Below are 24,751 nucleotides of genomic sequence, written 5' to 3' on the forward strand. Positions count from 1 at the left end.
ACACCAATATAAATTAACTGAACACAATGAAGCAGCACAGATTTGTTTGTGTTGTTTCTTTAATGCAATGAAAGCTTGTTACACAATTTAACATTTGCACTGCTGGTAAATGGACTACCCAGGAGCATAGCATATCTGGCTGTGTTGATTTTAGGAACAATCCTGTATTTTACTTTATATATCCACCCACCACTGTATGTGAATTAACAATTTAAATTAATAGTTTAATTACCATTAAACATCATAAAAACACTGTACATAGAATATTCAAATGATCAATTCATATAGTGTATGTAGGAAGAACATTTTCATTTTTTTAATCAGAGTCTACCTAGTGTAACAGATGGACTTTGTCCTAAACCTATTCTAATGTAGAGCTTTAAAGGATTATGAAATGCCATTGAACCCAACTCAAAATTAACATTTCTTGAAACAGTTTCATAAAACAAGCAAGCTCAACCCCATATACGCAGTGTAAATGTGTTATAAAAGGTTGAAATGGCCATTCATCATAGGGTTTATGAGACACATTGTGTATTGTCATACATAAATATTGTGCAGTTATGATGCGGATGCTTTGTTGCTTCTCATAATCCTAATAAAATTCTTTTTGATAAACATTATTTAAAACATTGATAAAACTGTCCAATAAATGCACATATTAAGATAAAAATAAAAAAATAAATATATAAGATTAAGTTCTCATTCAAAGATAAGTTTGAAATAAGCTAATATTCATATCTTGTAATTTTATATCACAAAGCTCCCACTCCTGTCCTGAACTGTAAAAGAATCAGTCTCAATACTTTATTTGCAAGTCACTTTTCGTAAAAAAAAAAAAAAAAAAAAAAAGATATTATGTACTCTATGGTAATCAATACCAAAAATAATACAGCTCTTGGTAGAGTTTTCTCTTTTGCTGAGACATTAATTATACTCAATTATTTTCTACACATTCTATCAGCTAAACATTCCAACCCATTACATCATCAGCCACCAAAACAGACACTCATTTCCCTAAACTATAAACTACATTCACCGCTTTTCACATAAGTGATTGTTCAACCACGTTTGCAAAACTCTACCAATCTGCTTAAAATCTAACACCCATCAGCACATTTTGCATGGCATATTATGCTCATTTAGAAAGCACTGTTATTCAACAGTAATCAACAAATGCAACTTTCAGCATGGTTATAACAAAAAATGTAATTTTTCAAAGAAAGATTATGCCACTATAATGAAGATAGACATATTTCAAGGAAATGGAGCATTTTCACCTTGATCTCGTCTTCAGCCAATCAGATAACACTGTGCTGCCATCAGCATTTTCATACAGCTCAGTTTACTGAAGAATGTACTGCACAATCACTTAAAGAAATAGTTCAACCTAAAATTCCCTCATCATTTACTCACCCTCATGCCATCCCAGGTGTGTATGACTTACTTTCTTCCATAAAATGCAAGTGAATGGTGACCAGACATTTCAAAAAGTGAAAGAATGTGAAAGTGGAGATTTATGGTAAAAAAAATTTTTTTAAATAAATATTGATCTGTTTCTCACCCACACTTATCATATCGCTTCTAAAGGTATCGATTTAAACACTGTTTAATCTCATGGATTACTTTCATGCTTCCTTTGTGATTTTTAGAGCTTCAAAGTTTTGATCACCATTCACTTGCATTGTATAGACCTACAGAGCTGAAATATTCTTCTAATAATCTGTTTGTGTTCAGCAAAAGAAAGTCAAACACATCTGGGATGGCATGAGGATGAGTAAATGATGAGAGAATTTTCATTTCTGGGTGAACTATTCCTTTAATTCTACTTCATTTGGATTAATATGGTGGAAATAAGCAGAGGTTGTTCTAAAGAAAATAAATGGTGTGTGTGAGGGGTATTCAGCGTATGTTTGTGCATTTGATTGCTTTTATGTGCCATCTGAAGGCAAAAAGATCGAATTAAATTGAACAAAACATGTTAATAAGCTTACTATAGTCACATATGATCAATGTGTGGTATTCATTCTGTGTTTATAGTCTTGGGAAAATGGTGACTCTGTTGTGTGTGTGTGTGCGCCAAATATCAAACTTTATTAACCATTAAATTTGACCTTTTTGAAACCCCACCTTCTTCATTACTTAGTGTTAGTTTACCTAAATAAATCCACACTGCCCTCATTCCACATGCTGTATTATTGGTAAATTGATTTAGTTCCAGACGTTCTGTTCTGGGACAGAACTGTAGAGCCAGACTGCAGCAGACCCTTATTTATGCCGTGTGTTTGCGCTGAATGGGCAGGATTTGGTCCCAGTTCCAACAGCAGGTTATATGTTCCAGTCCTTCTGAATCCATGCCCACCACGCTGCTCTGTCACCCCGCCTCACCTGCGGACAGGGCGCCAGGCCACCGCGCTGGGTAGCTGTACTCTGACCGGGAGTACCGTTGAACTTTGCAGTCTGTGAGGCCATTAAACAGGCTTGCAATTTGCGTTTGGCACGCCAGCGGGCCACTCGAAGGCGGGTTTTCTCCCTTCGCTCCCTTACCAGGTCTGATATCAGAGCCTGTGGTAGTGTCTGTTCCAGCTCTCGTCGTCGGTTTGTGTTACACCTTTTCAGATCGGTCCGACCATGTTTGTACGCTTCATAAAGGTTCAGGTCCTTATGCTTTGGACGCAACTGTTTTTGGACCCCTGCCATGGACAGCTGAGAGTCATAATCTACATACGAGCAGACAGGGTAGAGATGAGATACATTCAAACAATGCCAACATAAAGTTATTGTTAAAACACATTTTCTAAATTTGTTTTTATATTATGCTTAAAGTGATAGTTCACCCAAAATGAATTATATATATATATATATTTTATCATTTATTCACCCTCATCTTGTTCTAGGACCCTCTTATTGTATAAGACCTTAAAACAGAATTTGAATTTTTGAGTGAACTATCCCTTTAAGCTGAAGTGTGTGATTTCTGTGCCTCTAGCATCACCAAATGGAATCACACACACACACACACACACACACACCAAGTTGTTGTAAACTATACAACTAACACACACACACACACACACACACACATAAAATCAAACAGGTTTCCCCAAACAATTGGTCTCTCTCATTGGTAATACAAAAAGATAGTCCCGCCCCAAACTCAATGCAGCTTTGTTGGGCTGGTTTGGATACCCAACCGAGAAATATCTTGAAAACACCAGAGTTTACCCTTTTAATTTTGAGGAATCAACCAATGAATGTCTTACAATTGTCAGACTGGGAAAGCTTTAATGGTATTGCATGTGCTAGGAGTGTATTTGTACCCATAATTACTCAGTCACCTCTCAAAATAATTTCAATATGAGTGTAAGAGCTATAAAGTAAGAACATATGATAAATCTTACCAGATAATTCATTACATGAATCCAGAAATGATGTTTCTGCCATCTTAAAACCATTTCATAACGCCCCCAAACAAGTTCTAATTGACACTTTATGAGAAGAACACAACAGAATGTAACAAGTCTGTCATCTATAACACAATGTACAACAAAAATCGTTTAGTTTACTTATACCATGCCATAGCTTTGCCAAGTCATTGGGTAGCACAAAAGTTCACTGTAAAGTGATTTATATTAAACTCATGAACTAGCACATCAGTTGTGATTCTGTACCGGTAATGCTATCGTGACGTGTGGTTTGAACACTGGTTTCCTGAAAGTTGTTTTAGATTTATTTTTTTATCAGAACTTCTGCTAATTTCTAATAACTAGCGACCTCAAGTATGTTCTTGGTCTCAAAACATAGATAAGATGATATAGTCATGCAACTTCCTAATCTTTTTGAGAAACAGAAGATTCATAACTTTGTTTTACATAGTTTGATTTGGGTTAATAGTTTTTAAAATACATTTTATCCAACACGTAAGGCAAGAAATAAAAATTTCTAGAATGCACTTGTTTTACATTGTAACAAGTGCATTCTAGAAATTTAGACTGCCGTGTCAGCTTAAATAGCTGGCATGTAAAAACAGGCCTGCAAATGAATATAGTTTACAACAACTCAATTTAGTTTAAATGCAATACTAATAATAATAACTGTAGCTTATGTTTCTATCATTTAAAAGAGCACTGATGTGTCTATTTGGTAACCAACCTACTGTGAAAAGTCTGGATAAAATTGCATGCATAATTCATACACAATTTATTTGAGTTCCACAGCACACCTACCCCTAAAACCCTACCTCTACACTTAACCCTACCCCTATACTTAACCTTACCTCTAAACCTAACCTTAACCCCTAAAACCCTACCTCTACACTTAAACATACGCCTATACTTAACCTTACCTCTAAACCTAAACCCCTACCTCTACACTTAAACATACGCCTATACTTAACCTTACCTCTAAACCTAACCCTACCCCTAAACCTAAAACCCTACCTCTGCACTTAAACATATGCCTATACTTAACCTTACCTCTAAACCTAACCCTACCCCTAAACCTAAAACTCTAACCCTGCACTTAACCCTACCCTAACCTTAACCCCTAAAACCCTACCTCTACACTTAAACATACGCCTATACTTAACCTTACCTCTAAACCTAACCCTACAACTAAACCTAAATCTCTACCTCTACACTTAACCCTACCCCTAAACCTAAAACCCTACCTCTACACTTAACCCTACACCTATACTTAACCTTACCTCTAAACCTAACCCTACCCCTAAAACCTTACCTCTACACTTAACCCTACCCCTAAAACCTTACTTCTACACTTAACCTTACCTCTAAACCTAACCTTAACCCCTAAAACCCTAACTCTACACTTAACACTACCCATATACTTAACCTTACCTCTAAACCTAACCCTACCCCTAAACCCTACCTCTACACTTAACACTATGCCTACACTTAACCTGACCTCTAAACCTAAACCTACCCCTAAACCTAAAACTCTAACCCTACACTTAACCTTACCCCAATACATAACCTTAACTCTAAACCTAACATTAACCCCTAAAACCCTACCTCTACACTTAAACCTACCCCTCTACTTAACCTTACCGTTAAACCTAACCCTACCCCTAAATCTAATACTCTACCTCTACACTAACCCTAACCCATACTTAACCTAACCTTAACCCTACCCCTAAACCTAAAACTCTACACTTAACCCTACCCCTATACTTAACCTTACCTCTAAACCTAACCCTACCCCTAAAACCCTACCTCAACACTTAACCCTACCCCTATACTTAACCTTACCTCTAAACCTAACCCTACCCCTAAAACCCTACCTCAACACTTAACCCTACCCCTATACTTAACCTTACCTCTAAACATAACCCTACCCCTATACTTAACCTTACCTCTAAACATAACCCTACCCCTAAACCTAAAACCCTACCTCTACACTTAACCTTACCTCTAAACCAAACCCTACCCCTAAACCTAAAACTCTACCTCTACACTTAACCCTACCTCTATACTTAACCTTACCTCTAAACATAACCCTACCCCTATACTTAACCTTACCTCTAAACCTAACCCTACACCTAAAACCCTACCTCAACACTTAACCCTACCCCTATACTTAACCTTACCTCTAAACATAACCCTACCCCTAAACCTCTACCTCTACACTTAACCCTACCTCTATACTTAAGCCTAAACTTAACCTTACCTCTAAACCTAACCCTACCACAACACTTAACCCTACCCCTATACTTAACCTTACCTCTAAACATAACCCTACCCCTAAACCTAAAACTCTACCTCTACACTTAACCCTACCTCTATACTTAACCTTACCTCTAAACATAACCCTACCCCTATACTTAACCTTACCTCTAAACCTAACCCTACCCCTAAAACCCTACCTCAACACTTAACCCTACCCCTAAACCTAAAACTCTACCTCTACACTTAACCCTACCTCTATACTTAACCTTACCTCTAAACATAACCCTACCCCTATACTTAACCTTACCTCTAAACCTAACCCTACCCCTAAAACCCTACCTCAACACTTAACCCTACCCCTATACTTAACCTTACCTCTAAACCTAACCCTACCCCTAAAACCCTACCTCAACACTTAACCCTACCCCTATACTTAACCTTACCTCTAAACATAACCCTACCCTATACTTAACCTTACCTCTAAACATAACCCTACCCCTAAACCTAAAACCCTACCTCTACACTTAACCTTACCTCTAAACCAAACCCTACCCCTAAACCTAAAACTCTACCTCTACACTTAACCCTACCTCTATACTTAACCTTACCTCTAAACATAACCCTACCCCTATACTTAACCTTACCTCTAAACCTAACCCTACACCTAAAACCCTACCTCAACACTTAACCCTACCCCTATACTTAACCTTACCTCTAAACATAACCCTACCCCTAAACCTCTACCTCTACACTTAACCCTACCCCTATACTTAACCTTACCTCTAAACCTAACCCTACCCCTAAAACCCTACCTCAACACTTAACCCTACCTCTATACTTAACCTTACCTCTAAACATAACCCTACCCCTATACTTAACCTTACCTCTAAACCTAACCCTACACCTAAAACCCTACCTCAACACTTAACCCTACCCCTATACTTAACCTTACCTCTAAACATAACCCTACCCCTAAACCTCTACCTCTACACTTAACCCTACCCCTATACTTAACCTTACCTCTAAACCTAACCCTACCCCTAAACCTCTACCTCTACACTTAACCCTACCTCTATACTTAAGCCTAAACTTAACCTTACCTCAAAACCTAACCCTACCACAACACTTAACCCTACCCCTATACTTAACCTTACCTCTAAACATAACCCTACCCCTAAACCTAAAACTCTACCTCTACACTTAACCCTACCTCTATACTTAAGCCTAAACTTAACCTTACCTCTAAACCTAACCCTATCCCTAAACCTAACCTTAGCAGCAGCATTTGCAATTCTCGCAAAACTTTCGCAGGAGTGTTACCATCTAGACATCACCCTCTGGTGCTGCTGCCACCTGACTTCAAATATCCAGCAGCACAGATTACATCCCAGATAGCACATATGCACTGGCGAGGCATATACAAAATGTGTTAATTTTCATCTGGATAGTTTAATTTTTAAGAGTGCGTGCTCATCTGCAAAACATACCCGAAACATCCGTCTTACATGCTAGAAAACATCCAGAAGCTGTATTCACAACATTTAGGATTTAAAGGAACTAAGTTTTTTGCTAATTAAAAACGTTTTACACAAATACATGAATAGCATTTATTTTATTTATTTTTTTATATGTTGAAAATGACCCGATATGTGCAGTAACCCAATTAAGCTGTTAAATTTTGCATGGAGTAGGTCACCCCTTCATGGGCGCTGCCATGTCGACAGCACATGACAACCTGTGTCATGCAATTGAGTTACTATCACTAATAATGACAATAATAATAACATGTTTGCTTTATATAGCGCTCTCAGTCAATGCTTAAACATAAAAGTACATGTAAACAAAACAAGCAAACCGAACAATAAAACAAAACAAAAAAACACAATATACTTTCTACAAACAACACCGGAGCCTGTGTCAACAGTATAGTCCAGAGTGAGCAGGAGTGTGATTCAACAGACAGTCTGAACAGAATGAGTTCAAGTGGAAAGATAAAATGTCCAAACAAGAGGTCCCTGCTGGAATGCTGAAACAAACCGCTACTACCTGCAGCTCTCACTGCGTGGATCACGGATAAATGGCATGATATCAAACGGCAAGCGTGAGCACAAGGCATTGTTCAGCCGGCATAGAAGTTGTGATTCGCGGCTGCCCGGTCTCAGTCCAGTGCGCAACAACAAACGAAAATCATTTGAATTATATCCAAGAATGTCCATAATAGGGATGCGTTTAGTATGAGACAAAAAAAAAAAACAAAGTCTAAAAGTAACAAAACAAAACAAAAACCACATCTTTGGCGTGAAGTGTCAGCACTTAGTAAACAAACTTCTATCCAGGACGATAGGTGTCAGTATAGGGTCCAAAATCACAAGTACTACTGGGACTGACGGGATGAGTAAGAGCCAGCTAAAATATTACTGAGGCTGAGTTCTTAATTGCATACTACCCACACTACTCGTACTAACTCTGTCATACATGTCTATGGCAGAAACAGTAAGAGTAGTATGTAGTATGCAATTCGGAACTCAGCATGAGTGCACCTTAAAGGGCAGACATGAACCTGCTCTTTTGAAGAATACTGAAATAGTGTAAATTACAACTAGACAAATCTTTCATTAATATAAAAATAACAATTACAATAATAATGACTAAATATGAAGTTAATAACCCATGCAATAATATCCAAGCTGAAAACTTTTTCATTTCAACTTCTGAACAAGAGAATAAGTAGCTACTAAATTATTTAATGAGCAGTGTAGAGTATGCAATACAGTCATTCTTCTGACAAGCAAATGTTTAAAGGAGCAATATGTAACATTGATATCAAGCATTTTAAATGGGTACTGCAGTCAAAATTCAAAATATTGGAGAGAGTTGTCTCCCCCGCCCCCTCCTCCCCAGACTCGAAGCTCACGCGGGTTGCCAGGTTGAGGACACGCAACAGGAACAAGCAAACTGACAATGGCAAGCGACGAGCCTTACACTGTAAGTTGTTCAGCTAATGTATACGTTTGCAATGCTTTTATTGTTTGAAAATTATAAACCAGCTCATGTGGATTTTTTCAATCTCGGTCAATGTTAGCTAGATGTATTGCTGGCTTCCATGGCTGTAGCGCGCTGTTTGCCTGCTAACTTGTTTCAAATCTGGCAACCCGGTGTGTCGAAATACTGTTGGGAAATGGGCAGTGGGCGGGATCACACAGACCAAAACACAAACAGAAATTCCGGCCCGGAACGACATTTCAAAGAAGAATATACTGGCTGTAGCACTGTTTTCGGAGAAGCCAGTATTTCAACTTAGCATAAATCTCTGATAACATATGATAATTGTATGCTTTAGTACAGTAAATATTACATACTGCACCTTTAAGTATAAAACAAAACAAAAAATTTTTTTTTTTTAAACAATTAAAAGGATGCCCTCCCTGGGGCCAAACGCAGGTAATCTTTTATACATTTCTCCGCCTCTGCTTCATTGGGAGCCAGAAGTCCATTGTTCCTCATAGCTGCAGCTGCATGTTGAAAAGATAAAATTATAAGTAATTTATTAAGAATCAGACCAACACTATTATTTCACTTATAATATAAAGGCAATTACATTATATTTAGTCCTCTAGCAGAGCATAGGAATCCCAGGGATAAAGACATTTATTTTTTATTTTTTTTATTTTATTTTCTCCCCAATTTGGAATGCCCAATTCCCAATGCGCGCTAAGTCCTCGTGGTGGTGTAGTAACTCGCTTCAATCCGGGTGGCGGAGGACGGATCTCAGTTGCCTCCGAGTCTGAGACCATCAATCCGTGCGTTACGGTGGAAACATAGCGCGTGTGGAGGCTTCACGCTATTTTCCGCAGCAACCACGCACAACTCACCACATGCCCCACCGAGAGCGAACCAAATTATAGTGACCACGAGGAGGTTACCCCATGTGACTCTACCATCCCTAGCAACCAGGCCAATTTGGTTGCTTAGGAGACCTGGCTGGAGCCACTCAGCACGCCCTGGAATCGAACTCGCGACTCCAGGTGTGGTAGTCAGCGTCAGTACTCGCTGAGCTAACCAGGCCCTGGACAAAGACATTTCTATCAAACACCACAAACATTAAACAACAACAAAACTGTCCCAACATGCATATAAAATTGTCATACAAAAGTACTGTATTGTTCAAAAATTTGAAGTTAACTCTTATCGACTCCTTGAGATTTGTTACCGCCATAGTAACGCAAAAACGCACGTTAAGTATGTTCAACCAGGCTGCTTTGTTAGCCAAGCACTAGTCAATTCTGAATTATTATTTAATTAATTTAATACAACATTCTGGACATACCTATTATTAGTACTCCAATATTTGTTCTTCTTATGCCTCGCTTGTCTCCCCTTCCACACCAGTTGAGCTGTTTAGCAACGCTGGAGGAAAACACCTTGTTGCAAATTCTCCATATGGTTTTTTTCATAGTTTGCCCTCCACTTATAGACAATCTGTTCACCTAAAACGACAGAGATAAATACACATAATTAATAAAAAATTACACTGGCAATTGTAGATCTGATATTGTGGTCCCTGCTTCAGTTACATAATTCAACAAGGTTTACCAGTTTTTGCATCATGCTTCTGTCCATGAGTCTTCGCTCCAACCTGTCAAGATCCTCCATAGATGTGAGAGGCAAAACACAATCCCCTTGCTCATCTTCCATCAGCAGTGGGAGTGCAAGACGTCTGTTTCCCATAAAAGACTGAACCAATGCAGTAAGGTGGTTGATTTTCATGTCCATCTCTCCTTGCGACTCAAGAATAGCCCTCTCAACACCTGCAATACCACAGTTCATTTAGTTCAGACTGCAACCTGTAAAATGTACACCAATTTTTGGAGTTCAATTGTTCAAAGTAATGAAGTGATTAAACTTGCGTGTGCATTGATTTGCCTCAAAACTTCCTGGACTCAGCTGTCTCGCATCAGAAAAAGCTGTAAAAACAAATGTACATAAATTAAAACCTTAATGGTGAATTTTAGAAAATGCATTTTGGAAAAGTGTAAAAAGAAAATAAACAATCCAACTTACTAGAATTTTTGTGTCACTCATTAGTTAAACAATGAAAGCTGATGGCAACTTTTACTGTGTTATTACAGGCATTTGTGAAAACACTTCGCAAAACAAAATCGCATTCCTTTTTTCATGCCTTTTTGGCATGTCCTGTTTCTCTTCTTGCTGCATTTGCAACTACACACATTAAAAAAATAATATACAGTATATTGAATATTGCTATCTACATGTTGAAGTTGTGTCCCCAGGTTGTGTCAACACTGTTACGATCATAACTATCTCTTATGTAAATAATATACCATGCCATAAATCATCAAATTCAGTCAATATGACATCATCATTTGATTAGGAAGTGAACTCTGCAAGGACATGTCATATTATTGTTTCTCCCCTTCAACCCTGTTACCACAATTTTGTATAATAAACAACTAATTGAAAAGTGAATATCTGTAGAAATGTCTGCATTAAATTAAATTCTAAATAAGCATCCCTGTATGTCATGACCTGGAGCACAAGGCTAATAAAGTCTAACTGAACTCTATAACTGTCAACCTTTTTACCATCAACCCTGTTACATTCATGAAGATGTAGTTATATTCCAATATATAATTATTTAGCTTGGGATTCTGCACAATGCAATTAATAAACACTGTCTGTCAGGTTGAGACATTATCTGTCTGATTAAATGTAGAAAAGAAAAATTCTACCTTAGAAATAAAAAAGTGGTGCAAACAATCCATAAACGTCATTTCAGTGTAGAAATAACATTTAGAAGCCTGCATATATGAGACACGGCTGACATAATTCGTTCTAAGGATTAAGTAAATCAACTACACTCACCTGTTCATGCATGTGTCTTGTGATCCTCATCGTAGAATAGCTTGAGATGAAGGCACATTTTTTTTTTTTTTTTTTTTAAATCATACAGATCCTTGTAGGGGGAAAAACTGGTTTGTTCGTTTTTTCAGATTCACTGCCTCAATGTAAAATTTAGTGGAGAAACCTCCAGACTGCCTTAAAATATGGAGCTTTCCATATTTTTAATTCTGACTTATGGTTATAAATTCTGCTTCGTGTTATAACCTCCAGGTTTTAGAAGAGTGAACAAAAATCGTAATTTTTAAAAAACAATTTAGCCCATTCTCAGTAATAGGTGCCCTTTGTGCCTGACCGTTTCAAGCAAAAAAAAAAAAAAAACATTTAACGTTTGAATATTTATTATTTCATGAAAAGGTTTTTGAACTTTTAAGAAATGTTATTTACCCACCTCAAGCCCAAATTCCAACAGGAATTTCTTGAAATTAATTAAAAAAGTGCAATAGAAAACCCTGTCCGAGTATGTTTGGAATTCATAGACTAATAACATGGTATTCCACTGGATCACTCATTTTCTACAATATTCAGTGCCAGATTTACTGGTTCCTTCAAATAAAATAAAAAATGTATATTCACACCTTTCTTATTAATGATTAATAATAAAACAACCACGTAACAGGGTTGAATGCAATTTAACAGGGTTGAAAATGCTAACAGGGTTGAAGGGACTGCTGTTTTAGTGAAACATACATTAATCAGCTGAATCATCAATATCTTTTACATACAACCCATAGTACATTTAGATACATACATACAATACAAAGAATAAACACAAACTGCGTCCCAAATATCATACTTCTGCACTATTCTATGCCATTTTATAGTGCAAGTATTGTGAGCAGAGTGTTCACACTAAAAATGCAATGAAAAGAAGTGTACAGTGAGTACCCGAATGATGTCCTTCCTGAACCGAAATAAAAGAAAGTGCAATGTTGGACACATCATTCGCTCAGCACTCGCAGTTTGCCCTACGTAGCGGAAAAAGCGGGCATACCTGGCTGCAATATTGGTCTGACAGAACAATTGTAACTGAAGGTGGTGAATGTGGCAACTAGCAAAACTTCTGTGAAGACAGCACCTTACAAATGTGAGTTGAATGCTTTATCATCACCCCACGCTGTGCGAGTTTGTACATTACTTGAGATATGTGTTGGACTAGTTTGCCTAGCATGCTAAAGCTAGCTGCAACACATTGCGTGAGTGTGCAACGTCACTTCCGTCAGCTGAAAAACAGGAATGTTTCGAATGTTAAAAAAACCGTTAGTGTTGCATTTGAGACGATACTACACTTTGAAAATTCATACACAAGACAGACGAGTGCATAGTGTAACTCCACAGTGCGTCATTTGGGACACAGCTATTAGCAAATTAGCAAAATGTCACAGTTTTGCAGGGAGGAATATGTTCCAGCACATCCTTACAATCTGGCCATAAGAAGCAATTTCGCCAAACTCAGCACTTGGGTATCGTCTGTGGCAAGGATGATTTCTGGACTATTTTATCAAACACCATGTCCCACACGTAGTCTTCTGGTATTCTGATATTGTGTAAAGTAACACTTGAAGTCCACAGCTGTTTCAGCATTGGCAAGTAATTTTACTGGGTGCCACCTGGGAGTTACCACCTGCTAGAGCCTCACTTTTAATGGAACCGCCAGTGGGTTGAATGGCATCCTTTCAAGGGCTTCATCAACAACCTCACCAGGTTATGCTGGTCTGTGTACATGCCCTGAAGAGTCCGGATTCTGACTTAACAGCCTGTCTGTTGTCCTCTTCAGGGTTGCAGCCACACCATGAGACTAGGTTCGGTATTGTCTGGCGGGGAGGCAATTATTTTGAAAATTGGTTCCCTTTTCTTTTGCCGTTCTTTTGCCTCTCTCCACTTCTTGCGCCTCCATCTTTGAGCCTTTTCACCCAGGTCACCAATTCTCTTCTTTTTCCCTGTCTCAATATCCCTTTTCCATCTCTCTCGCTCATTCCTGAGGTACTTTTCCCTGCGTACAGGATCAGCATCCCTTCTGGCCCTGTACTCTCTCTGTCTTTCAGCAGCTGTTTTTGCCATTACTGTGTCTGAAAAAAGGAATCCAATAGGGAGACTTGCTCAGCTTCTCCGTGTTCGAAAAGAACAGGTGCTTTTAAAACTCAGCATGTCTTAATTCATCATATGTACATTCACAAGCCATTTCTAATTTTGAGTTTAATTATTTCTTTAATACAACCTCAGGGCCACTGTCAGTACTGATACAACTGTTCTGTAATAATGTAGATGTAGACATTTCAACCCTGTAACAACCATTCAACCTTGTTGTTTTCAAAAATGTTTCAGAATCGAATGATACAGGGTTGAAATTTGGTGCAAAAATGGCTGAAAACAGCTTGAACTAGCAAACATCATCCCAGAGAGCACACGTACATCTCCGAGATGTCTGTTTTAGATCTTTTCATCTGGAAAGGATCCCAATCTAATTATCACCTGATAAACATCATAAAAATATGTTTTAAGATGTTTTAGACATATTGAAGTTGAGCAAACAGTGTAAAAATATGTCTTCCAGATGTAAACACACACATCAAATAGACATCTGGGTGATGTACGTGTGCTATCATTGATTGCACAACACCACATTATTCAATCAAAAACAAAACAGCAACCATTGTTCCTCATAACAGGGTTCTGGGTTTGAAATATTGATTTGACTAAGCAAACAGGGGTCAGGGGTACAGTTCATGAATTCATGTGGACTGAAGTACAGTTTGCAATTGGTATGAAAGCAATCCAGTATAATTTGCTGAAAAAAAGAAACCACAATTGATGACTTACAATTTGCCTATTTTATATTTGAATGCATTTCTGACTGCATTAAACTATAATAGGCAACTATATGTCTCTGCAGTGAGTGACTCCCATTCTTTGCATCTCTTGAAATGCATTCACATCAGACATCCTAAAGTGCTATTGTGTGTGTGTTACGTTTTGGTTGTACAAACAAAAAGGACATAAACATAAGAAAAAAAGGCAAGCAACATTTTCCATTTTTGTTGCCTTCTCCTCTTGAATCATTACCTAGCTAGACCGGCAAACAGTTGATGCTAGTTCTCAAATTGATGATTCAAATGTACCTCAGTTCAGAGCCATCTAATACGATGTGAAAAGAGAGCTGCGGCAGCAGGGGTGGAATCGAATTCGGGTTTCGCCCAAGCAAGCAAACCATGTGTGAAAACAGCCTTACCTCTTTTTAAACCATGTGGTCAAAAAGACTGGATGTCACTCCCTCAAATATGATGTCAGAAAGATCATCAAACCATTATTTTTTTTGCTAATGTGTGAATGGCTTGTAATGCAACTTAAAAAATGAGCCCTTCCCGGACTTCCTAGGTTGCCTATTAAAGCCTGTAGACTGATTTTCATGCGAAGGGAGCGGGTCGGTTTTGCCGGGAAAATCCAAAGGATGTGACATTTATGCGCGCTCTCGAGAGCCTTGCCTCAGACAGTAACAGCTTCTCTTCCGCTATTCAACAGCGACAACAAACTGCAACTCTAGGTAACGTTATCTTAGAGATGGAAAGAAACGTCCGGCTCCCAGCACAACATCGACTCCTACACAAACTCAGAGTAAACAAAAAAACATTTATCTACTGAATCCCGTCTGGCTAAACGGAAACGTGATTGTGGTCGAACGAAAACTAGAGTGAACATCGGCAGGGCATTTGATTCCTGGAGGGACCTTCAATCGGTTTTGGAGACCAAAACCGACCCTGAATTGGTGTTCTTCTTATTGGACTGGTAAGCTTACATAACTGCAAAGCATGTGAAATATAGTGCCATAAGGACTGATCCGTGTCATTTTAGCTAACTTGATCTTGCCTGGTAACACTGACGAATTGCAAGCTACCTTGCTTCGTAACTTTCCAATATTTTCATCAATCTTCTCTTTATACTAAAAATCAGGTATACAGGATAAATTTAAGCAAATATGCTGGTTTCTTGATTGTAGTAAAACATATGACATACAAAACCTACAATAGTGCAACACAACAGTAAACTGTCTGGTATAGTTCGGTAGTATGTAGCTGTATGTGTGTATCAGTATGCTATGTTAGCTGATAAGTAGTTTTAGTTTAGTCTCAAAGTTTGTAGTAAAAAAACAATCATAACTGTGTCATTTTAATTATGATGCCTCATCTGTCAGCATGATGCAGGTGGATCAAGTTCAGCCTCTTTGTACGTTACGTCATTGTTTTGGCCGATGCTCGTGTCCCTATGGAGTGTGTGCACGAGCAACAGGTAGCTGGCTGCAGTTCACTTAACGGCCACAGGTGTCATTAATAACAAGGGTTTCTGAATCTTACATACTGATCTTTAATTTAAAATGTATTTAGCATTACATACTAAACAAAGGTGAATCCATCAAATAATTCAGTATCTGTGATTTGTTATCAGTAGTACATCATCGAGACTCGAAGAGCAACAAATCCTGAGAATCACACTACTCTGCCAACACGTATAAAGCCTTAAGACAATAATTTAGAAAAATTAATTTCCTGTTTATTGCCTTGCCCAGTGTACTTACATCGTAAGTGCCTAATTGTAACCACTTTTTTTTTAAACCAAGGGGCAATCTAAATTTCTTTGGTAATCGATATGAAGTGCTGTCGATATGAGTATTGTATTTCATATTGAACCCAGAACATTTCTTAAGTGTAAAAGTGCCTGTTCATTTTAGTTTTAGTTTTTTTAATATTTTTTTCACTACATTTACTCTGATTTATTCCTCTTTGTTTTTGATCAGCTACATGTAATTAAATTCTTAAACATTTGATACAACTGTCATTTAGTGCAGTGCACTTCATTTCAAGTTTTCTGTGTTTGTTATTGCTGTTGTGAGATGATTGTTATTTTACTGTCTTTCTTTATCAGAAAAAAACAGTTAGTTAAAAACAGTCTTTGTTTTGTCATTCTGATTCCCTTGTTCGGCATTTTTAAAGTGAAAAATACTCATCGCTAAAGATTAAAGATTTAATGAAGTGCTGATTTTATGGTTTGAAAACAAATGTTTTTACACCACAGTTATGACATCATAACACATTAAAGGCATTAAAGATGTCCACATGTTCATAATGGCCCAAAAAAACCGAAGAAATTAAGTCATTGATGTGAGCACTGTGAGTTTAAAAATGTTCAGCGAATACTTACAGGTGGTTGGGTCCACACTGATGAAGGCTGGGATTGCAAGTTCTGCTGAAGTGCCTGGACTCTGAAGAGCTTGAAAGGATCCAGGTAGATCTAGTGAGACCCCGAGCTCTGGTTCCACCAATGGCTGGTGAAGTTCATGGTTGGAATATTCAAACCTAGATGTGCTGGCTGCTTCTGAATGTTCATCCTTCACACAGATGATTTCAACCTCTGCTTCCTCCTGTTTGATCTTAAATGATGTTGCTCCAAAGGCCACAGTTTGGGTGGTTGTAGTTTGGGTTGGGTCATCAGTCATCATGTGTGCTGAGTGGACACTGGTGTCTGGCATGTCTGTGTGCTCAGTCTCTGAAGGGTTGAGAGGGTTTTTTCCCCATATTGGATCACTGGTTTCACAGAGTAGGCCTTGACTGTCCACCAGATGATGGCTTGAATTGTCAACTATGGAAACAACAAAAATCACTTGGTTGAAAAATATTTCCTCTTTTCAAAAATGTCTGTAGATTTTGAGTAAATATTGTATAAAAGTGCCTTTTTAAATTCATTATGCAGTACATTTTCATGTCTACATCATATACTGTATGCTGTAGTATACTAAATGCTGTGCACTAACTTCTAACATGAAAAGAAATATTCCAGGTGTTTCTTTTTTCCTTTCTCTTACCAAAATGATTTAAACAAAGCGTGTTTATAAGAATATTGTTTTAATTGATAATTAATTTATAGGTTTTTCCCTATATTCTCAGTTTTTACGTTTCATCCTGTTAGTCTATTGTAACATCCTTACAACTACCAAAAACCAGGGCCCAGTTGCAGGAAAACCCCTTAAAGTAGGAAAACCCTTATAGGTTACAGGATATTGTGACTAAAGGCCAGTTTAAACTTCTGCGTCGAACCTGATATTCTGCGTTGGTGTGCCTTCATCGTTCTGCGAGGACACAGCCAAAATGCTAGTGTACTGAGAAAAGTTGCCATTTTTTAAAATAATTATACATTCAAATAAAAATGAGTTCAATATATGTAAGCATGCTGAGATTTAAGTATATATTTATTATAATATTGTCTGCCATGTGGGGGCCTGGGTAGCTCAGTGGTAGAATACACTGGCTACCACCGCTGGAGTTCGCTAGCTGGAGTCCCAGGGCGTGCTGAGTGACTCCAGCCAGGTCTCCTAAGCAACCAAATTAGCCCGGTTGCTAGGGAGGGTAGAGTCACATGGGGTGAACTCCTCGTGGTCGCTATAATGTGGTTCGTTCTTGGTGGGGCGCGTGGTTAGTTGAGTGCGCTTGCCGCGGTGGATGGCGTGAAGCCTCCACACGCGCTATGTCTCCAGGGCAGTGCGCTCAACAAGCCACGTGATAAGATGCACGGGTTGACGGTCTCAGACGCAGAGGCAACTGGGATTCGTCCTCCACCACCCAGACTGAGGCGAATCACTATGTGACCATGAGGACTTAAAAGCACACTGGGAATTGGCCATTCCAAATTGGGAGAAAAAAAAAAAAAAATGTTGTCTGCCATGCAGAGAGAAAATTAATCAGGCATATACTGTATGCTTGCTCTTGAGTGGCTTAAATAATAAAAAAAATTATAATATATTTATATATATATATATATATATATATATATATATATATATATATATATATATATATATATATATATATATATATATATGCTCCGTGCTAAAAAAACAAAAACCATCAAATTAATTACCTACTCGCTTGACCAACACAGCATGGGTGTTGTTTAAAAGCTTAGAAGCAGGACTTTACAATGCATATAATCAATATAAGCAATTCTGAACAGGTGCTTTTGAATTTGCTGACAAATTAGAGGTGTTCCATTTTATAACTTAAGAAATATGATTATTTACTGTTCAACATACTGCCAAATATACAGTTAAAACATTGTACAGATTGGAAAGTTCTCGAGTACAATACAACAAATGTTGTGTCACACACAAAATTATAACAAGTAAAAGCCCTGAGAAAAAAAGCTTTGAGTTTATAAATTGCGTGTTTTAAACAGATGTGTCTTTTTGTCATGCTTTGCTTTCATGAAACATAAATAGAATATAAAAACAGCAAATGCTCCGATTAAAACAATGCTTCCGAGCCCAATACAATGTAATATAATGCCTAGATCTTAAAATAATATTGAAGAAAATGCAAAGCTACCACAGATATCTTTTTTGTCATGATGGGTGATGGTTACAAAGCAGACCATTCACAGCAGTTGCACACTGCGTTGATGCAATGCATCGTAAAATTTTTCGAGAGATGCACGTTAGCAACTGTGTAGTTTAGACACAGAAGTATAAATCGTCCTTAAAGGGATAGTTCACCTCAAAAATAAAATTCTCTCATCATTTACTCACCCACATGCCATCCCAGATGTGGATGAGTTTCTTTCTTCAGCAGAACACAAATGAAGATTTTTAGAACAATATCTCAGCTCTGTAGGTCCACACAATGCAAGTAAATAATGGCAAGAACTTTGAAGCTCCAAAAAGCATATAAAGGCAGCATAACATTACATAAAACCTATTTTTCTATCAATCTCCACTTTCACTTTCTTCTTTTGTTTTTGGCGATTCACGTTCTTTGTGCATATCGACAACTGGGCAGGGAGGAGAATTTATAGTAAAAAAGTACTCAAATATTGATCTGTTTCTCACCCACACCTATAATATCACTAATGAAGATATGGATTAAACCACTGGTGTTTTATGGATTATTTTTATGCTGCCTTTATGAGCTTTTTGGAGCTTCAATTTTGGTACCCATTTACTTGTATTGTATGGACCTACAGAGCTGAAATATTCTAAAAATATTTGTTTTTGTTCAGCAAAAGAAAGCAAGTCATAAACACCTGATATGGCATGAGAGTGAGTAAATGATGAGAGAATTGTAATTTCTGGGAGAACTATTCCTTTAAGGGGTTTCTTGCAACTGGCTGCAGGTCCTTAACACTCAAACACATACCTCGGGTCTTTAGAGACCCGGTGCCGTAATGAAATGAGTCTGCCCATGAAAACGAGTCACAGGGGTCAATTGTTTGTAATGCCTTATCAAACACCTATCGAAATAAACTGACTGGCTTCACAAAAATAGTGAACATGTTTATTTAAAAAACATTCATGCATTAAAGACATGTTTTAGGAAAGCTGGTTTTACCTAAATGTTCTTAAATGTCTTCAAACCTGCTCAGGACAATTATTTATCCCACATAATTGCTGGTGTGCATATAATATTGTAAGGTGTGTAAATATGTAATATATTTGTAATATTGTGGTTTAGTAGTAATTTAGCGGATAGCTTGCGAAATGTAAGCTAACTGAAAAACATTTAATTTCAAGACCTATAGCTTTGGTTATATACTATTATATGTAACATATGATTTAAAAGTCATTAAATGTAGCATTTATAAAGTTATATTGATGTACATCATAAAAGGATTTTGTAGAATTCTTCTGAGAGCCAATGGAATCGCTATGACGTCAAATGGGGACTTGATTTCACGGCGGACTCGTTTGATCCATGACACCGGGACCTCATTCCACCCCCTGTTCCTCATCCATTTTTTGGAGTTGTGCCCACACCTCTTTAGTATTCCTCAATCTATCTTTTATAAATAACATAACACAAACAAAAAAAATGCTAAAATTGCATCAACATAAAAGTACCAAAAGTGTATATGGTCAATAGAGAGTGTCAGGCTTTGTTTTTTTTTGTTATTGTTTTGTTTTTTGCACTTCCATAAATTATATTTTTTATGATTATTTCATATCTATGTAAGTTTACTATCACAGGATATCTATTTCTTTGTTTATTACAAGATGAATAAGTACTATATACATACAAATAAATACTATATCATGTTGATTATCTGTGTAACAATGAATTATCAGTATCCCATATGCATGTAAACATACATAATTATACATGCTATTTGTTACTCAATGTGGCGCTCTTGTGTCAGTGATTGACTTGATTTACATGTGGCATTGCTGTTTGATGAAGAAACAACATGGAAGTAAACTATAGCAAGTACAACACATGAACAGTATGATATGACTATTGATATTTGGGTGTACTACTGAAAGTTGTGCATCTATTTAGATTCAATAAGTGCCTGAGAAAATAATCATGTGTAGCTTATGTGTAGATTACGTGTATCTGACAGCCAGTTGCGTCTCATGAAATTTCAAATAATGAAAATAATGAATCCTGTTCTAGATTTGTCATGATTTGTTGCATTATCTCTGATAAATTAAAAATAAAACATTAAAATATATTTTATTCTATTATTTTTTTATTTGTCTTGAATTTTTGGGGGAAATTTGACACTATGTGGGCATTTTGTAGATCCATTTTTGATAGATATAAGTGCCGGGTCTCTAAAGACCTGAATGTGTAAGAGTGTTTGGTGAAATTCCCATGCATTTAAGGGTTAATGACATCATCCTCCAGGAAGTGACATAATTTTGGTGGGAAAACAACAGCACAAGCATGGATAAGCAATGGATTGTATGATTTCTGGGATGTTTTGTGGTATGAGATGGTTTCTTTCATTTTAAAACATTCCGCCCTGTTTAAAAAAACAAAAATGACAGTATGATAATTTCAAACTTTAAAAAGATGAGGAAAAAAAAGCTAAATTAACTTGACACCCATATCTCATTCCCTATCTGAGCAATGACTAACTTTAAGCTCTTTCTTTCCATCCTATTAATTTAATTGCCATTGAGTACATAAGTTAATAATTAATAAAGTTCAAGTGTTCTTAATTTACAACACAGACATATTCATATTTAAAGTTTCAGAGCTCAAAAGTTAGGCCACTGCATACCAGGAATGCCTTCTAGGCAAAGGGTGGCCTCATTGAAGAAGCTAAAATATATTGATTAATACATCTGCAAAATAGTATAGGCATAATAAATAATTATAGGTGTGTCCAAACTTTTCACTGGTTGTGTATGCATGTATAGCTTTAATCACTATAATTGTTTTTGGTAGCTATAATAAGTTTACTCCTTTTATTTCCATGTATATATTTGGCGGACACTTTTATCCAAAGTGATTTACAGTGCATTTAAAGGAACGTTCCGGGTTCAGTACAAGTTAAGCTCAATCGACATCATTTGTGGCATAATATTGATCACCACAAAAAATAATTTAGACTAATTCCTTTTCTTTAAAAAAAAGCAAAAATCAAGGTTACAGTGAGGCACTTACAATGGAGGTGAATGGGGCCAATTTTTTTAATGTTAAAATACTCACTATTTTAAGAGTATAGCCACAAGACATAGAGGATATTTGTGTAAACATGATTTAAGTGTAATGAAATCACTTACAAACCTTTTCTGTGTAAAGTTACAGCCAATTGTATAACTTTGTTACCGTGACGATGTAATGTCAACAAACCCTAATTTGACTGTAAAAATGACCATTTTAAACAACTTTATATTTTAAATAATACATGTGTTTTAACAGAAGAATTAATGTAAGTGCTTTTATAAAATTATAAGCTTCAGGTTTCCGCCTTTAAACTCTCCAAATATTGGCCCCCATTCACTTCCATTGTAAGTGCTTCCCTGTAACCCAGATTTTTGCTTTTTTTAAAGAAAAGGAGGAACAAGATGAAATTGTTTTTTGTGACAATCAGCATTATCCCACAAATGTTGTCAGTTGAGCTTAACTTGTATTGAACCCAAAATATTCCTTTAAGGTATGTTTATCAGTATACTTTATTTGAACTCAAACGTGAGATGTTTCATACCTTTATGGACTGATGATCCTTGCATCTCTTCAACATGGAGATCAGCAAGCTGATGTTCAGTTCTTAATGGCTCTTGGACTACATTATGAGCTTTGGACATGTGCATCTGCTGTCTTACCCATGAGGGTCCAGCAACAGCAGCAGGTTCCGTGACTCTAGGTCTGGCACAGGGATTTGGGGCTTTTGCACACATTGACAGAGAGCTTGTTGGCCCTCTTCTGCAATGCAATGTCATATCTTCGTCTCCCTGATACAGATGGTTTGGGTCTTTAGTAGCCAGGACGCTGATATACTTGCGCATGGTTTTCATCTGGCAGCGGTGCGTCTCCAACATCTTCCTGATGTTTTCGTTCTCTTTGTCTTTTGCGGACATCTCGCGTTTGATCTCCTCGAATTTGAGCCCGACCACCCGGATCATCTCTCCTAACACGGTCTCCACCGCGACGTTCACGGCTTTCTCTATGACAGTGCCCATCTGGCCCTTTATCAGGGAGATGGTCAAATTCACATCCATGATGATGATGATGATGGTGATGATGGTGATGATAATGACGGGCGCTCGCGTCACAAACAGGCTGATCGGCGAGTTTATTGACAGTAATCTGATCAGCTTCTGAGTCGATAACAATCGCGCGTTTAAACTAGTTTACATTGATCGGTCGGTATTCGACTATATTTGTGCAAAAGTACGTTTGTGAGACAAAAGCTCAGGCTCCGTTCCCCATCTGTAATGCATCGACAACAAACTCATACGGACGGAGCAGGAATCGCATCCGGTTCACTGCATTAACAGCCAGAGATTTGTATAGAAGGTAACCGCCTGATTACCTAAAGTGTCGCGAGAGCCGCATTTGAAGTTCACACACTGTGTTTATTGTGTTTATTTAGAGTCCTACAGAAACCCTACACCTACTCCTACTCGTAAACATAATCCTAACCTCAATCCTACCACTAAATCTAAACCTAAATCTAACTTCAGCAACAGCGAATGAGACTCTCGCGAGAGGCTGCCGGGGTGTTCTAGACACATACCCCCACCAATCCAGATTGTTTGTGGAGCAGGAAACAGATGTTGTGGAAAACTAGGAAAGCAGACCATGACCAGTTTATTGAGTCTGTAATTCTTGTAGCAAACTAGAATTTGTTAATGATTACCTAGATTTTATTTTGACCGTCTCTCTCTCTCTCTTCAGTGTCTGTCAACCCTGTTTTTCATTTTTGATCCCATAAAAATTCGAGGTTGATTAAAATCTAAGATTTCATTTAAAGGTTTCAGTATAGGCTAAGTCCAAGACAACATAAACAAAAATTACTGAGTGCAGTTATTTAATTACTTTAACACTTAAATGCATGGGAATTTCACCAAACACTCTTACACATTCGGGTCTTTAGAGACCCGGCACTTATATCTATCAAAAATGGATCTGCAAAATGCCCTGATAGTGTCAGATTTCCCCCCAAAAATTCAAGATAATTAGAAAATAATATAATAAAATATATATTTTTATATTTTGATGTTTAATTTTTCATATCAAAGAGATAATGCAATAAATCAGGACAAATCTAGAACAGGATTCATTATTTTCACACTGAAATTTCATGAGACGCAACTGGCTGTTAAACACACATTGAGCTACACATAAGTTACATATAATCAGGGTTGGGAGGGTTACTTCTGAAATGTATTCCACTACAGATTACAGAATACATGCTGTAAAATGTCATTTGTAATGTTTTCCGTTAGATTACTCAAGGTCAGTAACATATTCTAAATACTTTGGATTACTTCTTCAGCACTGGTAGATTTTTTCACTTGTTTTGACTATAAAAACTCTGCCAGTACAGTAAAACAAAATACACATGTTAAAAATACATTCTCTGAAAAACCTAAATATCTTATGCAGTGTTGTTTCTAAAACAAGATTAATCAAATTTATATTGTTTTAAGGATTTTTAGATATTTTTACGGGAAATCAATACAAAAAATTATTATCAAGAATATGATTTTTGCCCTAATATCAAAGATCTTACTAGAAAAAAAGAAATTATGATCTAACGTGAATTTTCTTGATAATAAAATATGATCGTGCCTGGTAACTTGCATGTAAAATGGCTAGAAATAGCATTTTAGCTTAGCGTAAAGCTGACAATTTACACAAGGTTTATTTCTATTT

General features: G+C 37.1%; 1 protein-coding gene across 3 annotated transcripts; it reads right to left on the bottom strand.

Annotated features, from left to right (window-relative positions):
* Positions 1–18: 18 nt before the first annotated feature.
* si:ch211-67e16.4 (uncharacterized) lies at positions 19–23,324 on the bottom strand. 3 transcript variants are annotated; one of them, XM_051709071.1, is made up of 6 exons: positions 22,578–23,324; positions 16,797–17,234; positions 10,592–10,648; positions 10,278–10,492; positions 10,012–10,171; positions 7,282–9,196 (listed from the first exon to the last, which is right to left on the bottom strand). In XM_051709071.1, exons 1-6 carry the CDS (start codon positions 23,089–23,091, stop codon positions 9,093–9,095), a joined length of 1,488 nt encoding a protein of 495 aa, XP_051565031.1. In that variant the 5' UTR covers positions 23,092–23,324; the 3' UTR covers positions 7,282–9,092. The 3 variants fall into 3 exon arrangements, with proteins under 3 accessions (XP_051565032.1, XP_051565031.1, XP_051565033.1); XM_051709072.1 differs by lacking the exons at positions 7,282–9,196; positions 10,012–10,171; positions 10,278–10,492; positions 10,592–10,648 and adding an exon at positions 19–2,720; XM_051709073.1 differs by lacking the exons at positions 7,282–9,196; positions 10,012–10,171; positions 10,278–10,492; positions 10,592–10,648 and adding an exon at positions 10,658–13,672.
* Between the last annotated feature and the right edge of the window lie 1,427 nt (positions 23,325–24,751).

Source organism: Myxocyprinus asiaticus, chromosome 10, assembly GCF_019703515.2.
Source record: "Myxocyprinus asiaticus isolate MX2 ecotype Aquarium Trade chromosome 10, UBuf_Myxa_2, whole genome shotgun sequence".
In the NCBI taxonomy this organism is placed as follows: domain Eukaryota; kingdom Metazoa; phylum Chordata; class Actinopteri; order Cypriniformes; family Catostomidae; genus Myxocyprinus; species Myxocyprinus asiaticus.

Bases quoted from the DNA above. Each gene is read 5' to 3' on its own strand.
- si:ch211-67e16.4 (XM_051709071.1), bottom strand. From the start codon at position 23,091: ATGGATGTGAATTTGACCATCTCCCTGATAAAGGGCCAGATGGGCACT. The intron at 17,235-22,577 runs GTATGAAACATC...TTGTTTCCATAG, and splicing joins AGGATCATCAGTCCATAAAG to TTGACAATTCAAGCCATCAT. The intron at 10,172-10,277 runs GTAAACCTTGTT...CTGTCGTTTTAG, and splicing joins GAAGCATGATGCAAAAACTG to GTGAACAGATTGTCTATAAG.